The 24067-nt window shown below is 55.5% G+C and overlaps 1 protein-coding gene across 1 annotated transcript in view; it reads left to right on the top strand.

Annotated features, from left to right (window-relative positions):
* The first annotated feature begins 8734 nt into the window (after nt 1-8734).
* Nucleotides 8735-24067, top strand: part of LOC115641681 (immunoglobulin superfamily member 1-like) — a 162763-nt gene continuing 147430 nt past the window's right edge. The window contains exons 1-4 of the mRNA XM_030545011.1: nt 8735-9464; nt 9610-9645; nt 10175-10276; nt 11013-11300. Of these exons, the coding sequence (XP_030400871.1) occupies nt 8990-9464; nt 9610-9645; nt 10175-10276; nt 11013-11300 (901 nt within the window). The 5' untranslated portion in view covers nt 8735-8989. The remainder of the gene's footprint in view (nt 9465-9609; nt 9646-10174; nt 10277-11012; nt 11301-24067) is intronic.

Below are 24067 nucleotides of genomic sequence, written 5' to 3' on the forward strand. Positions count from 1 at the left end.
CGGAGCCCAGCGACCCCATGGAGCTGGTGGTAGCAGGTGAGGGGCGGCTCAGTGTCCCCGTTCCCAGCCCACACACAGCTGGACCCTCGGGGTTGTAGCCCTGATGGGCAGTACCGGATTTCCCATGGCACTGGGCCCTGCTCCACTCCGCTCCCCGCTCTCCCCTATAGGGGCAGAGGCTCGATGCTGCTGCTCTGGGCCCCTGCTGCAGCAGGGCAGGCTCCTCCATCAGCCAAGTTCCTCCCCCATCTCTTCCCCCAGCGCTATGTTCCCACCCCTCCCCCTCGCCCTGCCTCTGATCAGCTGTTTGCCGGCAGGAGGGAGGGGGAAGAGCGGAGCCGCAGCGCACTCACTGCTCTGGGAAGGAGAGGAGGCGGGGGAAGGGGCTGAACTCGGGGCATTCCCCCTCCAGCCCCCTGCTGTGAGCACCCCCATGACCCCAGCCCACCTCCACAGCCATCTGCCCAGCTTTACCCCAGCACCCTCCTCACACACCTCCAGCCCCCTGCTCCCCACACATCCCCCCGCTCACAGCCCTGTCTCCTGAACCCCTCCTCACACACTCCCAGCGCCCTGCCCTGATCCCTGCACCCCCTCATGCCCTCCAGCCACCTGCATGCCCCCCAGTCCCTGCCCTGACTCTTGAACCCCCCTCACAAACACCTAGCCCTCTGCCCTGACTCCTGAACCCCCCTCACAAACACCTAGCCCCCTGCCCTGACTCCTGAACCCCCCTCACAAACACCCAGCCCCCTGCCCTTATCCCTGCACCCCCTATGCCCCCCAATCCCTGCCCTGACTCCTGAACCCCTCTCTGGGGGGGGGGATCCCTGCACTCAGGGGGAGCTGCAGAGCAGGGGGCCTTTCCCATGGGGATGTTCCCCCAGCAACTCCCACTCTGGGGATGCACAGAGGAGTTGGGGGCCCAGGAGCTGCCGAGCCAGCACCATCCCCAGGGCTGAATTCACTCCCCACCAGTCCGGACAATTAAAGCCGTAACAATTGCTGGGTTTCAGCCCCTTCTCCCCAAGGCCTGGGTGCTCAGTTCCATCCCTCCCCCATCCCAGCCAATGCTCGTTTTAATCCCACAGAGGGAAGCACCGCAGCTGGGCCCCAGCAGCCAGATTCCCACCCCAACAGAGCCGGAGGGAGAAGGTGAGCGAGAAAATCGAACAATTCATCCCCCAGGGAACAGGGCTCCCTGCTCAGACACCCACGGGGCCATTCGGGTCGTTTGGAGGGGGATGGTCCCTGCAGACAGAACTGATGGGTTCAGTTCTTTTATATAGAGGGTGATGGACAGATCCATGGGGCTGGACGGTCACAAGTCAGTGGGAAAGTGGGTCCTTGGGAAGGAAGGGTGGTGGATAGATGGAAGCATATCTGGTGAGGGATAGAAAGATGGACTAAGATGATGGACTGTCTACATGAAAACTGGACTCGAAATGATGAATCCCGTGTGGTTCCCAGTGGTGATCTCAGAGCCAGTCTGGGCTATCGGAGCCAGGCAGGGGCTGCATCTGTGCTGAAGGTCTCATTGGGCCAATCCTCCCCGTTCTGGGATCCCCGGGCGCTGAGCCAGCTCGAACCCCTGGACTCCCTGAGTCCTCTCACTCAGCCTGTGTAAGAGCCGCCATAGTTGGTTGTTGGGACTGGTGTCTCAGTATAACTAACCACAGACACCAGGACTCCAGCTTTCTCACCCCTGGCCCTGCCCTGCCCCGCTCCTGACAGACGCTGGTTCTATTCCCACAGGGGGAACCAATCCTACTCAGCTGGGAACGGTGCCGGCTCCCACTCGCCCAGGCAGTGCAGGGCCAAGTACTGGGGTTGGGGTCAGGAAATCGCCATCAACCCCCCCAGAAACAGGTTTGTGCTGCCCAGGGAACTGCTTCTGAGGGGAGCCACGAAGGGCTGGCTGCGTGGGACGGGGGCAGATCCCCACAGCAAATGTCCCATCTGGGCTGAGACCCCACCAGACTCATTTCATATGTAAGCAGAGTCAGGATGAGCTCTACCCTGGCTTCTGGTGATGAATTATGGCGAGTGTGGAAAAGAATTTCAGGGGCTGATTGTGTTTGCATAGGCACACCCACCCCACCTTGCATTGCCCACGGCAGCCTGGGATGGTTGCTTTGGCAGCTGTAGGATCCCCAGTTTCTTTGTTGTTGGGGCGGGAGAAGTGGAGTGTTGTCACCCTGATTGTGTGGACGAGGAACTGTGAAACTGCTTTGTGACAGGGAGTCTCACCACTCGCTAGACAAGGGAGTGGGCTCCTTGTGTCAGTCAGAAGCACCAAATGCACCTTCTTTTCTCTTCACTGTGGAATATCAGAGCTGATTTTTGATTCCCTTGAGAATCTAACTTATAGGTTACTGAGCTAAAATCACTCAAGAGCTGTGCTAACTAGTGGGGGAACCTGAAGCTATATTGTGGAGCAGAGCAGCTAGCAGAGCAGTTTGTGGGACAGTTGGAGCGGCCCACAGAGTGAGCAGAGCTGAGCAGTTTGCAGGGATGACTGGAGTGGATCACGGGATGGCTGGTGGAGCAGAGCAGCTGGCAGAGTGGAGCAGAGCAGAGCAGTTCATGGGGACAGCGGAAGCAGAATCCCACAGAGAGGCAGGGAAGTCGGCTCTGGACCACATAAGGTTCCCCTTTCTACCCAGGCTGGCGGGGGGGAAACCCCTGCAGATAGACTCTTGAACTCTGGGGCTGCACTGACCCAGGACAGAGACTCTTGGGTTGTGGGACTTTTGGGACTGTGGGTGATTTTGGGGTTGCTGGATTCAAGAGCCCAGGGAAAAGGACGCGGCCTAGTTGAGGTGTTTTCACAATTTAATGCTACGTTGTTTATCTCATGTCATTAAACATTTTCTGCTACACCGAGACTCTGTGCTTGCGAGAGGGGAAATATTGCCTCTTTGAGGCTCCCAGGGATGTGTGAGTAAGATTTTCCCAGGTCACTGGGTGGGGGCTCGAGCTGGTTTGCATTACGTTGTAAGGAAGGGACCCCTATGTATTGAACCCGGCCCTTGCTGCTATCAATTCGGCCTGGCAGAAGGGTTACACATATGCGGGGGTGGGGGAGGGTGGCGATGCGGTTCTGGCGGGACCCAACTGATTGTGCCAATTCAGGATCAATTGCTTAAACAGGGCAGTTACAGCCCTAGGCTGGGGTTTTTCCACCTCTAAGGCAAACCAAACCAGCCAGACAAAAATAACTTCGGTTTCACCCCACTGGCTAACCACAAGTCACACAAGCAATTTCCTTAGACACTCCAGTCTCCCAGTATCACCACCAGTCCCACTCGTCCCAGGGATGAATGGTTATGAAAACCAACACCCCAATGAAAGAAAAACGTTCTCTTGATCCCAAAGGACCAAGCCCCAGACCCAGGTCAATATACACATCAGATCTTACCCACAAATCACGCTGTTGCCAATCCTTTAGAATCTAAAATCTAAAGGTTTATTCATAAAGGGAAAAAGATAGAGATGAGAGCTAGAATTGGTTAAATGGAATCAATTCCATACAGTAATAGCAAAGTTCATAGTTCAGGCTTGTAGCAGTGATGGAGTAAACTGCAGGTTCAAATCAAGTCTCTGGAGAACATCCCAGCTGGGATGGGTCATCAGTCCCTTGTGTAGAGCTTCAGCTTGTAGCAAAGTCCCTCCAAAGGTAGGAAGCAGGATTGAAGACAAAATGGAGATGAGGCATCAGCCTTATATAGGCTCTTCCAGGTGTAAGAACAGTTCTTTGTTCCTACTGTGGAAAACTACGGCAAAATGGAGTTTGGAGTCACATGGGCAAGTCCCTGCATACTTTGGTGAGGCACAAGGCGTATCTGCCTCCTTTCAATGGGTCAATTGTGTAGCTGATGGTCCTTAATGGGCCATCAAGCAGGCTAAGCAGAGCTGACACCAACTTGTCTGGGGTGTTTCCCAGAACTGCAGCACCAATTTGAAATACATACAGTATAGAGCCAATACTTATAACTTCAACTACATAATGATACAGACATACAGACAGCATAATCATAACCAGCAACCCATAACCTGGCCTTAGACACCTTATATGACCCCCTTTACATAGGATTTGGTGCCACTACAGGACCTTGGTTGCAACCCATGTTCTATATGGTTCCAGTTTATATCAATAATGTCACAGGGGGTCCACTGGATAGATGCCAGATTGGCTTGGTGAGGGCAGGGCCCAGGAAAGCTTCCCCCAAGCAAACAGCCCCACCCCGGAGACCCCACAGACCAGAGAGTTGTGCTGCTCATTGGCACCACAAAGCCACCCATGTGGGGCACAGTTTGGTGCATATCCCCCTGGGAGAATGGGGCTGGGAATGGAGATCTGGGGATAATGGTCCCAGGTATCGCAGGGGCAGATTAACTTTCTGTGGGTTTCCTGGGGGAATGATTGCAAAAGACAGGAGATGGAGACAGAAATTGTCTTTGACACAGTGCATAGCTGCACAGGTTTCATTAACAATAGATTGGTGTGCGGGGTGCAGGAGCTCCCATTTGGTGCTCAGGGTGGGGGGGATGATGTGGGGGGTTGCAGGAGCCAGGAGAGGGAGATGGAATTATAGAAGCAACAGGGGGAAAAGCGCTCTGGGATCATCCTGGCTCAGTCCATCTCCCTGCCAATGCAGGGCTGATCCTTACTGCATGTTTTGTCCAATCTCTTTTTAAAAGTCCCAAGCCTTGGGGTTTCTAGCTGATATTCTCAAACTGGGGGTCGGGACCCCTCAGGGGATTGCAAGGTTATTACATGGGGGATCGCGAGCTGTCAACCTCCACCCCAAACCCCACTTTGCCTCCAGCATTTGTAACGGTCTTAAATATATTAAAAGTGTTTTTAATTTACAAGGGGTGGGAGGTGGCACTCAGAGGTTTGCTACGTGAAAGAGAGCACCCGTAAAAAAGTTTGAGAGCCCCTGCTCTGTAGCTCAGGGGAGCGGTGTGCTGTGCCCCATATTCGTCATTTGTGTATATTCTTTATAGCTGGTATGAAGCCGGCCACGTAAGGATCATGGGAAATGTTAGGATTTGCTGAAACCCACGGTTCTATCCAAATATGTGTATCGTTAAAGTGTATAAAGTCATGAAATTGTGCTGTATGGTGTGAATGAAATATGCTGCAAATTTGGGAGTAGCCCAGAAGGCAACTCCTCAGAAACAGGAAGGCACTTGAATGAATGGCTGGGTGGATGTTACACAGCCATCACCAGGATTCAATGGCCATCAGCAGAGAATTACTCAACCCTGGACTCAGCAATGCGCCCTCCACCCACACATGATGCTTGGACTTGTGTTTTCCAAAGCACGTGGACTAAACAGGAGATAGTTTCAGCCCAGGTTGTACCCCGGGGGTCACACACTAGCAGCGCCCTTCCCTTGGGAGACTATTCCAGCCACATCCCAAGGCAGAGATTGCACTGCTGGGAAGGTTTCCCCTGATAGCCTCAGTTTCCCTATCCTATTCCCCCATCCCTCTTCCCCACTGCCTCTTCCCTTCTACCCCCCATCCCCCTAAGAGCAGTCACCAAGATGCCATGGAGGGGGGACCAAGTGCATGGACATGGCTGCTGTCTCTGAGAGGCAGGCATCTCTGCCTGGGCAGGGAGGGCAAGCAGGGGGGCACTGCGCCCCACAGGAGACCAGGAGATGCCCCCCCTGCCTGCCCGCCCACCCGCCCACAATGCTTGTCCTGGTCCAGCTACCCGGTAGGGGAGGTACTCTCAGTCTCTGCTGCAGGGATGAAGGGGATGTTTTTGGAGATGCCTCTGGCTGAGTCCCCTGCCAGATGCAGAGAGCTGGGTGACAGCTGGTGCCCGCCACCATGCAGACGGCCACTCCACCAGCAGCCGGGTGCCGGCTCTCAGCACAGCTACGTGGTGTGACATTATTGATATAATCTGGGATCATATAGAACATGGTTGCAACCAAGGTCCTGTAATGGCACCAAATCTTATGTAAAGGGGGTCGTATAAAGTGTCTAAGACCAGGTTCTGGGTTGCTGGTTATGCTGTCTGTACGTGTGTATCATTTTGTAGTTGAAGTTATGAGTATTGGCTCTATACTGTCTGTATTTCAAACTTATGCTGTGCTTCTGGGTGGCACCCCAGACAAGTTGGTGTCAGCTCTGCCTAGCCTGCTTGATGTCCCATTAAGGACCATCAGCTACACAACTGACCCATGGAGAGAAGGCAGATACGCCTTGTAACTCAGCAAAGTGCAGGGACTGGCCCATGTGACTCCAGGATCCATTTTGCTGTAATTTTCCACAGTAAGAACAAAGAGGTTCTTACACCTGGAAAAAGCTATAAAAGGCTGATGCCTCATCTCCATCTGGTCTTCAGTCCTGCTTCTTACCTCTGGAGGGACTTTGCTACAAACTGAAGCTCTGAACAAAGGACTGAATGACCCATCCCAGCGGGGGATGTTCCAGAGACTTGATTTGAACCTGCAGTTTATTCTATCTCTGCTACAAGCCTGAATTAAGAACGTTGCCATTACTGGATGGAATTGATTCCATTTAACCAATTCTAGCTCTTATCTCTATCTTTTTCCTTTTATGAATAAACCTTTAGATTTTAGATTCTAAAGCAGTGGTTCCCAACGCGGTGCCTGTGGGTGCCATGGCGCCCGCCAGGGCATTTATGTACGCCCTCCTAGTGCCCAGCAGGAGAGAGAAGCCGTGGCCCCATACCTGCCAGGGACAGAAAACTCCAGGGTCTGCAGGCTGCGAGCGCCATGTTCTCTGTCCCTGGCAGGTGCGGGCCTGCAGCTTCTCTCCGGCTTCTCTGGGGCTGCAGGCGCGGGTGTTTTCTGTCCCTGGCGGGGCGGGGCTGCGGCTTCTCTCCAGCTTTGAAGACGGAGAGAAACCACGACCCTGCCCCTGCCAGGGACAGAGAACTCCGGGGATGCAGGCTGCGGGCACCGGTGTTCTCTGTTCCTGGCAGGCGCAGGGCCCACCTAGTGCCCAGCAGGGGAGAGAAGCCAGGGCCCCGCGCCTGCTGGGGACAGAACTCTGAGGCTACAGGCTATGGGCGCTGGCATTCTCTGTCCCTGACAGGCACGGGGCTGTGGCTTCTCTGGGGCTGCAGGCGCCGGTGTTTTCGGTCCCTGGCAAGCGCAGAGCTGCGGCTTAAGCCGGAGAGGAACCGCGGCCCCGTGCCTGCCGGGGACAGAGAACTCTGATGATGCAGGCTTCATTCTATGTTAAAGTAAGAATAATAAATATATTTGGACCAGCAGTTCAAGAATGTTTTACTTTTTTAAAGTAACACTCGAACCCACTGATTCAGAGTGACGCCTTGTTGAGCCTGGAACCTAATGATGGCAGTCACAATGACAGGACTGTTACATCTTCCGCTGCTGATTACTTCAACAGGGCATGTTTCTCCCAATGATCTCAAAGCCCCTTCCCCACGGTCGTCCCCCCACCCACATGATTGCTACGCAGAAATGAGCAGAAGCTGCTGGGAAATTCCCAGGACAGAGGGAGGACCCGAGGGGGGTGGGTGGGTGCTGCAGGATCTGGGCCCAGCTGGCTGCACAAGCAAGGGGCCTGAGGTACATCCCCACCCACACCCTGCCCCCACCTCAGTACAGCCCTCTGCCTTTGGGAGTGAGCCCCCTCACCACTATTACCCAGAATCCCCTCTGCTCCTCCCCCACCCACTAGCCCCATAGCATGTTCTGCTGTGGGTCCCTGAGTCCTCAAGCGGGAGGGCCTGGGGCAGCAGGTAACGAACCAGCCGCTCACGGCCTGTTGCTGCTTCCCAGGGGGATCGGAACCGCACGAGTTCTGAGCAGCCCCATCATCTCCGGGGTGAGCACGGCAGCCGCTGGCCTCTTCCTCCTCCTCCTGGCCTTCCTCTGCTACAGACGAACCCGAGGAGGTGAGTGCCCCGCCCAGCGAGGGAAGGGTTAAACCCACTGCTAAGCTGGGCTGGGAAGGGGTCACGGTTTGGATGGGAGACAGGGAAGGAAACCCAGGGAGTGGGGCAGGGGGCTCTGTAGGGGGCGCTCTCCCTGCAATCAGGGCTGGCCCCAATGCGTCAGGGCAGCACTAGGGGGCGCTGTGCTGCAGGGGTGGCGGGGCTCTATCAGGGGCACCGTGCTGCAGGGAGCCAGGCTCAGCAGCTGGAGGGGGTGGGGGTCCCCCGGGTCCCCCATCCCAGCTGCCCTAGAGGGCTGAGGGGCAGGGCTGGTACATGGGATCGACTCATGGACCATTCTGCTTTGTGTCTCTGCAGGGAAAGGACCAGCCCCGAGACAGAGCAGCTGAGACCCCAGCTCCGCTCCCCACCCCCGATCTACCTGCCCCAACCTGGGGTCTAGTGTGTTGGGGGAGGGCGGGGGGCTGGGAGCCAGGACTCCTGGGTTCTGTTACTATCTCTCTCTCTCTCCCCATAGGGAGTTGGAGGCTGCAGCCACAGTCTGTACGTCATAAAGGAGGGGGCAGGCAAGTGGAGGGGAGGGGCAGATGCTCCTTGGTGCAGGCCACATCCTGTTGGGGGAGAACGTTGATGTGCGGTGCAGTCTCTGTGTCACTTTGGGATGAGGCATCTCTGCACCCTCTTGGGTGTGCACCTGCTCTGTGACTCAGTTTCCCTTGCTGCACCATGGAGCTAGTGATCCTGCCCCACCCCAGTGTGCTGGGGGGCAGGAGGGCGAGTGTGTGATGTCCTGGTAAGTGTCCTTCCGCCCTGCTCCACCAATCTGGCAATGGGGGGGGAGAGCAGGGGGAGAGAGGAGAGGGGTGGGAGACCCAGAACACAGAGAATAACATCCTGACCCACCCTGTGTGACGAACTTGGGGGTTCTCTTGGTTTTTTCAATGGTTTGCATGCAAAGGGGGTGGGACTCGGTTTCCCTGGGTGTTTCTGGTTTAACGAGGTGAGGGGAGAGGGAGTTTGTTGTGACAGAGGACCAGCGAGGGAACTTGGGACCCCAGCCACTGGCCTGGAGAATGGACACCCCAGCGACTCGTGACCTGGTGAGGTGTGGGAGGGGGGGTAGGATTGTTAAGGCTAGAAAAGCCTGTTGGAAAAGGTCAGGGCAGCCTGAGCCTGAGCACCTTGTGATGCCTCCTGAGATTGCCCTGTCCCCGGACTGGGCAGCTCCTATGTGCAGCTGGGAGACGATGAGGGGCTGGGGGCTGGGCAGCTTCGGGAGGGGATGTGGTTTGCTGGGCGTTGCAGGGAGCTGGCTTTGCTCTGACCACAGTAGCTTTGGGCTGGAGATTGCAGAGAAACCATCTGATGGGGAAGAAAGGGGCCGAGCGCATCACGGGCTTCCTGGGGCTGCAGCCCCTGGCGCAGTTCCTCATTCCCCTCGCACTCGGGCCTCAGGCTGGGTGGAGCTCAGCACCGGGGTGTTGGTGGCAGCGCTGAGGGGCACCCACTGCCCCATCATGGCATCTGCTCTCACCGTCCTCCTCCTCGGTGAGTATCGGATAAAGCCAGGGCGTGTGCCTATGGGAGGGGGGATCTGAGACCAGGGTATGTGCCCATACGCGGGGATCTGAGACCAGGGTGTAGGATCCAGTCCCTCTGGGATTTGGTCACTAACATGCTGTCTCCTCTCCAGGCTGCTGGCTGGCCAGGCACAGCGGGGTGTGGGGAGGTGAGTATCAGTCTGTGGGGAGGATGATAATCTCAAGGGTGGGGGAGGGGATGCATCGGGTGGGGAAAACAGGAACTGAGCCCTGAACCTTCCCCAAAACTCAACCCAAAGTCCGCCTGTGAGCTCAGGCCCGGCCCCGTTCTTCTCTGCCTCCGCCCCATGGAGTTACTAGGAGCCAAATGTGGCTCCCTGGGTCTGACAAAGCAGATGGGAACCATCCCCTGGTTCAGTGTCCTGCCCCCCACTCCCAGCTGTGAGGATCGGGGTTGGGGACGGCATGTGGATTTATTTCAGCTCATACAAACGCTAACAGGGCCCTTCCGTGGGCTCTAGATCCCCTCGGGGTAACTGAAATGTTCACGGTCAGTGCAGCCATGGGGGAGAGCCCCCCAGATCCGCCCCCACCCCCAGATCCACCCCCAATAGCTCATCCCCTGCACTTATAGCCCCCTCCTCCCCCAAGCCTGGTGAAAGGTGGGTCTTTCGCGAGTCCTGCCAGTCACAGACTCTGTTTCCAACCCCGGGTCAGATGGCAGAGCTGCAGCGGATGCACTGGGAATTACGCTTGTAAATACCACAGAGCAGAATCACTGGTTCTATCCCACTGACCCCGTCGCGATCATTGTAGCAGGTGAGGGGCCCGGCTCAGCATCCCGGCTCCCAGCCCCACACCCAGCCAGATCCTCTGGGGGTCTGCACCGATGGGACGCTCAGAGCCAGGCTTTGCCCTGAGCCCTGGGCCCAGCAGAGGGAACGCCTGGCTGGAGAGCAGGGACGGAGTCACTGGGGGGTTCCCCAGCCAGGGGGGAGCAGCAGCAACTGGAGATTTGGGGTAGAGGAGGGAGGGATCTCTACCCCCTGGGGGAGCTGCAGAGCAGGGGGGATCTTTCCCAGGTAACACATCAGTTACAGGGTGAAGGTTATAAACCTCAGTGTATAGTACAGACTTGCACAGTCCCCTACGATTCGGTGGTGGTGCTGTGCACAGAACCCAAGAGTCCTGGCCCCCATCCCCGCCTGCTTTCACCCACTAGACCCCCCTCCCCTCCCAGAGCCGGGGACAGAACCCAGGAGTCCTGGCTCCCAGCTCTCCCAGCAGAGAAGCCAGGAGTGAATGACCCTGGAGACTGGCCTGGCCTGTCACCTGCCGGGGAGCAGATCTCTGGGCCCCCAGAGGCTGGGGTTGCTCCGTGTCTCATGCTGTGAGCCCAGGGCTGAGGGGAAACTCTGGCCCCTGTGGAAAGGCATCCAGGAGTCCGTCCCCAGGGCCGCTGGGTCTGACCCACCACTGAGGTCATGTTTGAGGATGGTCCCCAGGAGTGAGTGACGGAGCCTGTGTCTCACGGCCTGTCTGCTTCCCACTGCAGAGCCCAGCTACCCCAAACCCAGCATCTCCCTGCTGAGCCCCAGTAGTGGGGTCTCCCTGAGGGGAGCTGTGAGTGTCTGGTGTCGGGGGCAGCGCCAGGGCGTGCGGTTCGTGCTGAATAAAGAGGGACGCCATGTCCAAACTGTGGATTCGGACGGGTTTGGGGCTGTGTTTCCCATCAGCAACGTGAGCCGGGAGGACGGCGGGAACTACAGCTGCTCCTATCACAGCAGATTGGAGCCGTTCAACATGTCATACCCCAGCGACCCCATGGAGCTAGTGGTGAGAGGTGAGGGGCCCGGCTCGGTGTCCCCGTTCCCAGCCTCCGCCCCTCCGCCCCCCAGCCAGACCCTCACGGGAGCTTGGTGCCAATGGGATGCTCAGAGCAAGGCTCTGCCCTGAGCCCTGACCCTGCAGAGGGGACGCCCGGCTGTGGAGCGGGGATGGAGTCACTGGGGGGGTACCCAGCCAGGGGGGAGCAGCAGCCCCTGGAGTCTCAGGGCGGGAAGGCTACTTTAACGCTGCCCCTTGTGCGTAGGAACCATGAGTCACTATATAATCCCATGATCCCATCCGCTCTGTTCTCCAGGCCCTGCCCCAGGCAGTGCCCCTGCCTGGCCTGAATGAGGCAGGGGCTGCAGGAGGAGCGGTGGCTTGGTGGACATGGTACTGGGCTGGGACCCAGGAGATCTGGTCCAGCTCCTGGCATGGCCACAGACCCTGTGTGATGGGAGCACATTGCGGTTTTCAAAAGTGTCCTTACTTGTGGGAGGGGGGCTCAATCTTGGGGGATCTCAGGCCAAGCACCCACAAACTGAGACACCCACAGTTAGCAGAGACCTCTGCAAATGCTGGCCTCAGTAGCGCTGGATCCCTTGTGTTGGGGGAGCATGTAGGGCCCCCGCCATGATCAGGGCCCCGTTGTGCCAGGCGCTGCATAAACACAGAGTGAAGAGACAGTCCCTGCCCCTAGGAGCTCACTAAGGAAAGTGGACATGCCTGTGCCTCAGTTTCCCCTGTGTAGAATGGGAATAATGACCCCTACTTGCCTCCCAGGGGCTGACTCCCTTCCTGGGTGGAGCTCCGGCCCTGCGGTGCCAGGCACCACTCTGTGTCCAGGGCAGGCCAGACACAGTGAACAAGGCAAGGGCCACACACGGCATATGAGGACCCAAGAACTACGGAGCCACAGCTCGGTGTCTGTGGGGCTGGGAGCCCAGCTCACAGGCCAGGATTCTGGGTGGGGGGAACTCTGGGATCTGAGAGAGAATCTCTGCCCCCGGGACCCCAGGATCTGTCCATGGCTGCAGCCGGCCGGGGAGGACAGGGCTGGGTGGGTTCCTGGGTCTGGCTCTCACAGCCTGTCTCCTGTGCGCAGATCCTGGATTACCCAGACCCTCCATCTCTCTGAGCCTCACTGGGGTCACCGCCCCAGGGGCAGACGTCACCATCCGGTGTCAGGGGCAGCGCCGGGACGTGAGGTTCTTCCTGCACAAGGCTGGAGACCTGAACCCGCAGCAACACATGGACCCTGCTGGGGCCGGGGCCGAGTTCCACATCCCCACCGTGGGCCGGCAGCAGGAAGGGAACTACAGCTGCAGCTACCGGCCCCGGTCAGAGCCCTTCGTCTCCTCGCAGCCCAGTGACCCCGTGGAGCTGGCGGTAGAAGGTGAGGAGCTCGGCTCGGCGTCCCTGTTCCCATCCCCACAGCCAATCGGGTCCTTGGGGGTCTCTGCACTGATGGGACGCTCAGAGCCAGGCTCTACCCTGAGCCCTGGGCCCAGCAAAGAGGACACCCAGCCATGGAGCAGGGACAGAGTCACTGAGGGGTTCCCCATCCAAGGGGAGCAGCAGCCACTGGAGGTTTGGGGCAGAGGAAGGGGGGTTCTCTGCCCCCAGAGAGAGCTGCAGAGAAGGGGGCTTTTCCCAGGGGGATGCTCGCTGGGTTGCTTCCGTTCTTAGGACCCATAGAGAAGTTGGGCCCCAAGGGGGAGGGCAATTGCTGTGGAAACAGGTCGTGGTGCCCAGGGGTGGGTGGGGCCCAGACATCAGGGGGAGGGGCAGCCCCAGACCCTCAGCTCCCCCGATGCCTCCTGCTCTGCAAGGCACTGCCTGGAATTTGCTGGAGTATCCCAGGGGAGGGGCAGGGTCTGGGGGGTTGGCCTGTGAAATTGGGCCCAGCTGGGTGCCAGAGTCCTGGGGCAATAACCCCCCTTCTTGGGCCACATGACACCCCCTGGCCATAGGAGTGAGCATTACCCAGAATTCCCTTGGTTCTTGCTTCCCCTCCCCCCATTGGGGGTCTATGGGGACCCCTGACCTTGTCCCCAATAGATGTTCTGCTGCCTCTGGCTGCTCCCTAGGGCCTGGGCATCGCCTGAGTCTGGGGGGCAGCGGGTGAGATACCAGCCTCCCACCGCACGCACTGCCTGGCTGTGTTTGCCAGCAGCCGAGTAACCCCGGGGCGGGGCTCACTGCACAGCGGACAGGCCGGGACAGAGGCACCTGTGGGGATGGACAGTGGGGTCCAATGGGAACGGGGAGCTGGGGTGGTTCTCTGTTCTGGGGGGCTAAGACCCTGAGGCTCTGATTGTCCCCATCCCCTGCCCCAGTCCTGGGGTGCTGGGTGTCTCAGGGGTAGTTCATCCACCTGGGAGCCCCCTTCACTGGGGAATCTGAGGCAGCAGGACATGGTCTCCCCTTAGTGGCCTGGCCCTGGGGAGGCCCCAGAGCCATGGCACCTGGGAGACCCCCAGATGGGGGCTGGGCTGGACCTGCCAGATGGGGAGTTGGGGGCTCCGCTCCCAGGGCAGTGCCAGCTGCTGATCTCCCTGTCCAAGTGGCCCAGTGACTCTTCCTTTCCCCCTACAGCAGCCCCCCTGGATTTCACCAACACCAACATTGCCCGCCTGGGGCTGTGTGCCGGGGTCCTGCTCGTCCTGGGGCTGATCCTGGCTGAGGCCTATTACAGCCGCCCAAGGGGGACACCCTAGGTGAGGTGGCCCCACCTTCTATGCCTCTTGCTCCCCGCAGGGGCTGGGCCCAGGGCAACATGGGATCCTCTAACTCACTGACTCTCTGCACCCCTAGGAGCCTGGATCCAGCCGTGCAGAGAAGAGAATCTGCCTTGGGGACAAGCCACTTCCCCATGGGGTGCTGAGACCCCGGCACAAACCTCCCTGCCCCCAAACACCCCTGCCTTGGAGAATCCTGCCCCCCAACAGCTCGACCTGACAACAGTTCCCCAGGATTGAACCCCCAATGCCATGTGTGACGTTGCACTCCTTATGTTTATGGAAATATGCTGATGAGTGTGAATATAATGTAACTGGAATATGCTTTAAGCAAAAGGTCCCTTATAAGGTATCATTACAAATCTTATGATCTACTGAGTATGGTCATCCTGTTTGGATGACTGTATCTTTCTTGTATCTAAAACTAGAAATGTGAAGTTAACTCTGAGGTTCTCTTGTAATTATGTGAAGTGTGGGCCATTAATGGTGGTTTAGAGTCTTGATGGCTCCCATTGACTAGGACAATTGGCTGTAGATGGTTTATTTACCTGCAAGGCTCCTTGTGGACCTGGGGGCCAGCTTGTGGGTAATGAAGAATGAGGTCTCACAGGGACATGTGACCATGTCACCTGATACTGGAATCCATCTTTAATCTGGTGCTTTTCCATTCAGAAGGAGGGGTGGGAACCCAGAGAGAGACAAAGGATTCCTGCCTTGGGCCAAAGCTATAAAAGGGGGTGGAACCAAACAAAGGGGGCTGCCAGTCACAAGGAATCCCCTAGTTACCACCAGAGCTGGAGCTAACCAGGACTGTACCAGGGGAAAGGATTGGGCCCAGACTAGGAAGGAGTCTAGTCTGTGAAAGAAGCTTATTGGCACATCTCTGAGGGTGAGATTTACCTGTAATCAGTTTCTTAAATGTATTAGGCTTAGACTTGTGGGTTTTGTTTTATTTTGCTTGGTAACTTATTTTGTTCTGTCTGTTATTACTTGAAACCGCTTAAATCCTCCTTTTTATATTTTATAAAATCACTTTTGTTTATTAATTAACCCAGAGTAAGGGATTAACACCTGGGGAAGCAAACAGCTGTTCATATCTCTTTATCAGTGTTATAGAGGGAGAACAATTTATGAGTTTAACCTGTATAAGCTTTACACAGAGTAAAACAAGTTTATTTGGGGTTTGTATCTCTACTGAGAGATAGGAAACATGCTGAGTGGTTTTCAGTTAAAGCCTGCAGGTTTGGGGGGCATGGCCCAGACCCTGGGTCTGTGTTGCAGCAGATATAGCGTGTCTGGCTCAACAAGGCAGGGTTTTGAAGTCCCAAGCTAGCAGGGAAAATGGGCTCAGAGGTACTTTCAGCGCATCAGGGAAGAGTGCCAAGGGGGTCTCTGTGACCGAACCCATCAGAGTCGGACTTTAACAGCAGCTGTGGCGATGCCAGCGCCAGCTCAGCTCCACTGGCTCCTCTGCCCCCGCACCCCCCAAGACAGTCGCTAGCATCTCTGGGGCAAGCAGGGAGACCTCCAAATCCAGGGGATTTTCCAGCTAGAGACTCACTCCAGCGAACGGGGCCAGGGCTGGAACAAACCCCTTGTTTCACACGGCACCTGCCACAGCTCCCCTGGTTCCTGCTCTGCTGGGTCTGTAACAGCCGGTTCCAGGGGTCAATGGGGGGTTTGCCATGGGGCTGAGCAGGCTGCAGGCTCTGGACCCTGCCCCTGGCCCGTGTTTAACCCTGTTCAGTGTGGGGCAAGGGCTGGGGCGTGTTCACACCTTGGGCCCTTTACTGCGTCTCCATGAACACAACAGGGCGCAGAGAGATTTAATTGCTGGTGCTTCTGGGCTCCCCCATGGCAGGCGTTTGGGGGCAGCTGGAGGGAGGGAGCCGGGAGTTTGAGGGAAGCAGGTTGAGGGCAATGGGAGAGGGGTTGAGGACAGAGGGGCTGGGATGGGGCACAGCAGTTTGAGGGCAGACAGGCTCTCCCCAGAAGGTCAGAGTCGAGGGGCAGGATTGTTGGGGGGTCAGAGGAGGGAGGGGGAGCCATCAGCCCCGAGTGCCCCCTCGGCTGCCACTTCTACCCCCAGCAGCCTCCCCTCTCAGTGCCCCCCCCTCACCCTCCCTCAGCTCCAGCCTCCTCAGCCTCCCGGTCCCCCATTTTCTTTTCTGTCTCCAAGTCCTCAGTCTCCCCCCCCCACAGCCCCCCTGCCCCACATTCTGTGCCCCATAATGATCCCCCAAAGCATATTCACCCCTCCCCCTCTCACTGTACCTCTAGGCAGTCCAGACGGGCAGGATTAATTTCCCCCACCAGGCTGAGGCATTGGCCATCTGAGCCAGGGCGCAGCATGGCTGCCCTGCGAGGGCTGCAGGGGGTGAGGGGGCAGCCATGTAAATTGAGGGCAGTTGGGGGTCCCTTGCCTTGGGGAGCAATGGGAGATGGTGGCCATGGCTAGTGGTGGGGCTCTGAGGGGGGGACAGGCTGGAGGTGCTGGGGGGGCAGAATGGTGGAGGGTGTTATGGACTCATAGGTCGTAACCACTCTTGATCCCGTGCAGTCCCTGGGGGGAACCCCCTCCAGGGTGACAGCCCTTTTCTGGGGTCCACTTGCTCTGGACCCCCGGGGCCTCCACTCCCAGAGGGAATAATGCCACCCTGTTCTCTAGCCCGGAGTGACACAGCCAGAGTAACACAGGAGGGTTTATTGAGCATTTGAACCCAGCACAGGAAACTCTCAGGGCCTCAGGCCTGGCCTCCCCCAGCCCAGCACATCCCAGTCCCCCTGCATCCAGGTGGGCTCTGCCTGCTCCCGCTCTGCAGCTCAGAGACCCCCCTGCTTCCCAGCTGGGCATCTGATATCCCTGGCCCCAAGCCCCCCCCGTCCATTGTCTTCTCTGCAGGGAAACGGGGTGCCTGGGCTCCTCTCCCCCCTTCTGTCCTCTGTTCCCCTCTGGCTGGAACCAGCTGGTCAGGTCACCGGGGTCCTCTCTTCGCAGCCCATTGTCCTCCCACTGGCCAGAACCAGCTGTGACTCCTGAGCTGGGTCTCCGGGTCCCCAGTCACTGGGGTCTCCATTCTCCAGGCCATTGGCCGGGGTCCCAAGTTCCCTCTCTGATCCTCTGTACCAACAAACTCCCTCTCCGCTCCCCTCATTAAACCAGTAACACCTGGGGACACTGAGTCCCACCGCCTCGGCAGGCAACCCACTGAAAAAACCAAGGAACCCCCCCCACACACACAGACACTTGGTCACAGAGAGGCAGTGGGGGTTGATGGGACACAGGCTGGGGAAGGCAGAATGACGGATGGACCTGAGGATGGTGAGGGGACAGCCTGAGGGGGCTGAAAAGGAGAGGGGTGAGGGGGTGATGGGACACAGGCTGGGGAAGGCAGAATGACGGATGGATCTGAGGATGGTGAGGGGACAGGGCCTGAGGGGGCTGAAAAGGAGAGGGGTGAGGGGGTGATGGGACACAGGCTGGGGGGGCAGAATGAGGGAGGGAGGGGTCAGGGGGATTAATGGTTCACAGGCTGATGCTGATGGTCTCAGGGTATCCTGGGTTTTGCAGAGACCTCTGCTTACTTTGACTGAACTAGATTTCACCTGCAGATTAGAGAGAAGGTGTGATGGATGTAGGAAGAGAGGAGACTTCATTGGCTTCCTGTAGCTGGAGCCACCAGCTGAGTTCCTTATTTGGGGCTTGGTAGAGGCGGGTTCTGTGGTGCTGGTGGTAGCGCTGAGGTTCCCCTTCCTGCCCCCCCATGGCATTTGCTCTCATTGTCCTAACCCTCGGTGAGTATCGGAGACAGCCAGAGTGTGTGCCCAGGGGTGGTGGGTATGAGACCAGGGTGTGTATCTGATTCCAGGGTGTAGGATCCAGTTACTCTGGGATCTGACCCTAACAAGCCGTCTCCTTTCCAGGCTGCTGGCCGCTGGGCCGAGCGGGGTGTCTGGAAGTGTGGATCTGGGGAAACTTTATTGTTAAGGGGCAGGGAAGTGGGGGGGACAAGAGGAGCTGACCCCAGAACTTTCCCCTCAAAACTCAGTTCAACCTCCTTGTATTGACCATGGCGGACTGAGAGCAGAACTTGGCGCTGCCCCCGTTGCAGTCGGGAGCGACTCTAGATTGACCCCCCCAGGGGAACTGAGATCAGAACCCAGCCCTGCCCCTATAGTGCTCAGTGGTGACTCCGGATTGACCCCAGGGGGTGGAGATCAAGACCGCAGCCCACAGGTTTCCTGTGGATCCCTACTCCTGGGGGAATTCTGCATCAAAAAATTAAAAATTCTATACACAATATCTGAAAATCCTGCAAAGTTCTGCGTATTTTATTTGTCAAAATAACACAATATAATCATGCCAGTTTCAACTATTTTGGTCATTTATTTCAAAATATCTGTCAGCAAGGTGTCTGTAAAAATACAGACCAAAAAAATTGACAAAGATTCTGGTCATTTTTTTTGGACAATTTCCTCACTAGGCATATTAATACAGAACATTGAGTAATTCATTTAAGTTACACAACAGAACTATATTTTCTGAGCCTGTCAGAAGCAGTGCAAAGGCTTGGGGGAGTCAGAGGTAATGGAGGAGCTGAGAGAGATAGAAGGAGCCTAGGAGAAAACCTGGAAGGTGTTGAGTGTGAGTGGGAGAAGGGTTTTTGGTTTTTTGGAGGGGGGGGGATTGTTAGGGAGCTGGGAAGCCTCCCCCATGCAGACTCTGGCTGACCTCAAGCCTCTCCCATTCAGTCAGGCACATCAGCCCCTTTCCCTGCAAACCCCATCCCAATGGGTCTCTGCAACATCCTCCCCCATCCCCATATGTTCTTGTAAAAGCAGCAAAGAGTCCTGTGGCACCTTATAGACTAACAGACGTTTTGGAACATGACCTTTCGTGGGTGAATACCCACTTCGTCAGATGCATGCAGGCCCCCTTCCCTATCCCCATACTCAACGCTGTCACCTCACTAGCTCCTGAGCCCCAGTCTGTGATTCCCCCAGCAGCCCTGGGTGCCCCACTCTGCGGGCAGGTGTTGTGATGAACTTCTGCTCCTGGGGGGATTCTGCAGCACGGGGCAGGCAGAGAATTTTTCCCCCCACAGAAAATACATTCTGCCCCCGAAGTGATGCAGTTCCGCCTCCTCCCACCAGGGCCTGCTGAGGCGCTAGGACAGCGGGCTCTGATCACATTGCCGGCTGCTCTGGCACCAGAGCGGCCTCTCGTGGGCAAACGTCAGAACTGCAGCACTTCTGGGGCAGAATGTATTTTCTGTGGGGGGAAAAAACAAAATTAGTTTTACTAAAGAAAGGAATCCTCCTGGTAATCTGTGCAAGCAGTTTACTGCAAATGAAGGGTACGAAAGTGATTTAATCAAGAAAGTCTAACAGCCAGAAATGTTCTGTGGTGAGTGGATCCACTGCCTTTCCTTTTGAAAGATCCAGTGCGGGTAGCTTTAAGAAGGTCTCAGATGGCCTAAAAGCTGTTAAGAAAATTGAACAACCCTATAACCAAGTCGTTGTGCTTGACTAGTTTGTTGGGAAGACAATGGTGTTGGAACTGGAATGTCTCCATGCTAATTCTTCAAGTAAGCAGTCTGTGCTTCGGGGTCTAAGGACAGATTTGGTTACTGGTGTTTCAGAGCAGAACAGTTTTATGGCTGAATGCTTAAGGAGAGCAAGCGAACTCTCACCCTCAGACTCTTCGGATTTGTGTGGTATCTCTGTAAGACAGAGTCCAGCCTTGAAATTGGTAGCAGTTGAGAATCTAAATGCTAGTGTCTGTGTTGATGGAAATTACATGGCTGACAGGGAGAAGAAAGACTTGCTAATAGCTGTTAGCAAAGAGAGCCCACCCAATCAACCAGTGAATTCTGTTAAGCAAGAGAAATCAGGGTTTGATCCTACACGACAAGAAGGGGAAAAAATGTAATTTTGCAAAGGAAAGCTACAGGGTAACCCTAAAAGGCCAAAACCCCAATGCTATTAAGCCAAAGGTGTGGCGTGACACAAATATTGCAAGTGTCAGCTTACAATTATTTGTTGTTATTGCGAATGGTGATTTTTGTAACTAATGTGTTGCTAATACCAAAGACTGTAAAAAATGTACAATGTGCCTAATCTTTTGGAATATCCCTTGAACATGTTGAAAATGATACGTAAAAACACACCTTATGTTAAAAGGCCTTGTAATGTTGCACCGTTAATGTCTGGAAACAGTATTGGAACTTTTCACAGGAGAAAAGACATTCCAGACCTGATGTGCTGTATAAAAAGGGAAACTGAGGCACACTACCATATTGCTTTCACAGCGAAATACCAAAATTCCTGTACTATGAACAACATAGGATGCAGGCAGTGATGTCTGTATCATCCCTTCCTGCATCAATTGTGCATTGGGGGTGTCACGTTAGGAGTGTAATATAATAGCTCATTGAAAGCTGACAGGGCTAGAAAGAGTTTAATTAACTCACAGACAGACCTGACCCATGTCGGAACTTTAAAGATTGGTTAGGAAGATCTGTAAATGACTAGAGCTTTGAAATGCAGCCTTGTGATGTAAGCAAACAAGTCTTGTCTATCGCCATAGCTTTGATTCAAAGATCAAAAAAGGAATATTAAGATTTAGGAAGATACTTGAGTGAAATAATGACAGGTTTCAGAGCGGTTTCCGTATTATTGTCTATGGGTGTGTCTACACTACCCGGGCAGCGATCAATCCAGTGGGGGTCGATTTATCGCGTCTAGTTGAGATGCGATAAATTGACCCCCCAAGCACTCTGTTGACTCCTGCATCCCAACGCCGCGAGAGGCACAGGTGGAGTCGACGGGGGAGCGGCAGCAGTCAACTCACCACGGTAAGTCGATCTAAGTACGTCAACTTCAGCTATGTTATTCACGTAGCTGAAATTGTGTAACTTAGCTGGATACCACCCCCTAGTGTAGACCAACTCTATAGGTCTCTTTGAAGGTTGTGGTAACCTATATCTGAACTGTTTAATGGATAAATTATCCATTGCCATGATGTTTGGGAGAAGGAAAGTTGAGCCAAAAGGCTGTAGGAAAGGTATAAAAACCCTGGGACGCAGTCCTTCTTCATCTCAGATCTGCTTTGGGTTTCAAGAAGGGGAAACCCTGAGCCATAAAGACTGAGATTCCCCAGTCACTGGAGTCACCCTGAATATGGAGGTTGGACTATAACCTATGGACTATTTCTAAAAGGACTTTTGGCAACTACAAACTCATCTCTGCTGTGTACCTGAACCTCAAGAATTGAATTCAAGTCTGTCTGTATATTGGTCTTTTAACCAACACTCTCTCTCTTTTTTCTTTTTTAAATACATTTTACTTTAGTTAATAAGAATTGGCTAATAGCCTGTATTTTTGGGTAAGATCTAAGTTATAATTGGACCTGGGTGTGTGGCTGATCCTTTGGGGCTGGAAGAACCTTGTCTAAGCTAAGATTTTCAGTAATCATCATATGTGACATGTGTGTCTGGATGGAAGCCTGAGGCTGGGTACTTTAAGGGGACTGCGTGGTTTGGACATCTGAGTAACCAGTGCGGCAACACAGAGGCTGTTTTGGTAAATCTAAGTATTGAATATCCACCAGATTTTGGGGTTTGTCTGCCCCCTGTGTGCAGTTCTCCCTAATTGAGTGACCTCAGCTGGCACCCACGGGCAGCACCGTCACAGAGCCTCAGACACACTGTAAACCAAACACGCTGCTTCAGGTAGAATAAACAAACAGATTTATTAACTAGGAAGGTAGATTTAAGTGATTATAAGTCAAAGCACAGCAGGTCAGATTTGGTCAAATGAAATAAAAGCAAAACGCATTCTACACTTTCAGTTCCCTTACAAACTTCGATGCTTCTCACCACAGGCTGTCTGGGTGCCCTTCAGCCAGGCTCTCCCCTGTGATCAGCACTTTAGTTGCTTGCTGGTTGTGGCGTCTGTATAGGTAGATGGAAGAAAGAGAGAGAGAGAGAGCATGGCAAAATGTCTCTCCCTTTTATCATGTGCTTTCTTTCCTCCAGGTTTTGCCCCCACGCCCTTCAGAGTCAGGTGAGTGTTACCTCATCGCAGTCCAAACTGACCAAAAGAAGGGGGTGACTCCCGTGAGAGTCCAACAGACTCTCTTGTTGCTGCCTAGGCCAATGTCCTTTGTTCCTGTGAGGCTGGGCTGGGTTTGTCCCACACATGCCCTGATGAGGTGTGAACTGCCCCTCTGCTTCTGCAGAGTTTAGTCTGGGCTTGCTTTAAGCCATGAGGATACATTTTCAGCCTCATAAGTATATACATGAAATTATAACCTATAACCTTACAGTAACATCCCTGTAATGGTTACTATAACATCACTATAACAACCATGCTCAGTGTATTATAAGCCTTCTGAAGACACCCGACATGCCAAACTTTGCATTGGATACCACACAACTGTCAACGTTCGACTCAGGACTCACAGTTTTTCAGACCACTCTGTTTTATTAGCACACTTGTTGTCTGGTCACCCTACCTGGGAAAGAGGTTGGCCAGACCCCTCCACCCTCATGCTCCAGAGAGGGTGCTGGACCCAGCTGGGTAAGGAGGAACCTCTGCCCCACTCCATAAAAGAGGATCGCTTTGTGGGGGGCACTGTGTGTGGGAGGGGGAACCCTCCTCTGCTCTGAGCTGCTGCTCCAGGGAGGCTAGATGGGCGTGTTGGAAAAGCTCAGGGAAGCCTGGGCACCTCTTGATGCTTCCTGAGATTTCCCCCTTTCCCAGCTGGTCTCTGGACTGGGCAGCTCCCATGTGGGCCTAGGAGGTGTTGTGGGGGTGGAGGACCAGGCAGCTGCAGGAGGGGATGTAGTTTGCTGGGCGTTGCAGGGATCTGGCTTTGCGCTGACCGTGGTAGATTTGGCCTGGAGATTGCAGAGGAATCATCTGATGTAGAAGAAAGGGGCTGAGCACGTCACAGGCTTCCTGGGGCTGCAGTCCCCGGCACAGTTCCTCATTTTGCTCTCACTCGGGCCTCAGGCTCGGTGGAGCTGGGCACCGGGGTGTTAGTGGCAGCACCAGTAGCCCCCCACTGCCCCATCATGGTCTCCGCTCTCACCGTCCTCCTCTTCGGTGAGTATTGGAGACAGCCAGGGTGTGTGTTCTTTGGGTGGAAAGTGAGATCAGAGTGTGTGTCCATGGTGCGGCAGGGTGTGGGGGGAGATCTGAGACGAGGGTGTGTGTCCATGCGAAGTGGGGGGATCTAAGACCAGGGTGTAGGATCCAGTCGCTCTGGGATCTGGTCACTAACAAGCTGTCTCTTCTCCAGGCTGCTGGCTGGCCGGGCACAGCTGGGTGTGGGGAGGTGAGTATCAGTCAGTGCAGAGAAGGGTAACATCAGGGACGGGAGAGGGAATGCATGGGGTGGGGAAAAAAGGAAGTGAGCCCTGAACCCTCCTGTAGCAGGGGGCTTTCCCTGCTCCTGCCCTGAAGGGCTTAAAACAACCCTGGGGGAAGGTCGTGGCTGGGAGCTACTAAGCTGGGCCGATTGGGAAGTGGCTGCAGCTGGGCTATGCCCCAATCAGGCTATAGCTGGCCTGTATAAAGAGGCTGGGGGCCAGGAGCTCAGAAGTCTTCTTTTGCCTATAGAGAGATGGGCCTGGCTGCAGGGAGCTGGACACAGGGTACCTGAGTGGAGCAGGGCTGGGGACAGGCTGGGGAGCTCTAGCCTGGAAAGCCCCAGGCTGCAGCCTAGAATTGGGCTAACAGGTACTGGGGGTTGCAGAGGGCAGCCCAGGGGTAGACCAAGGCAGCTGGTCCAAACACCCCTTGCCAGTGCTGAGTGGCTGATACTGCAGTCTGCCCCAGGGTGTGGGGCTAGACGATCACTGGCAGTAGCCATATACTGAGGCGAAGTTGGAATAGTGGGTAGGGGTTCCCTGGGGAGGGGAGACCCTAAGACCAAGGGGTTACTGCCAGGGGGCAGCACCCCATGTAAAAGGGCACCGGGTCCAGGGAGGAGCATGGGGGCCAGAGGACAGGCGGATCACCGGCCTGCAGAGGG

Source organism: Gopherus evgoodei, unplaced genomic scaffold (assembly GCF_007399415.2).
Source record: "Gopherus evgoodei ecotype Sinaloan lineage unplaced genomic scaffold, rGopEvg1_v1.p scaffold_35_arrow_ctg1, whole genome shotgun sequence".
Taxonomy (NCBI): Eukaryota; Metazoa; Chordata; order Testudines; family Testudinidae; genus Gopherus; species Gopherus evgoodei.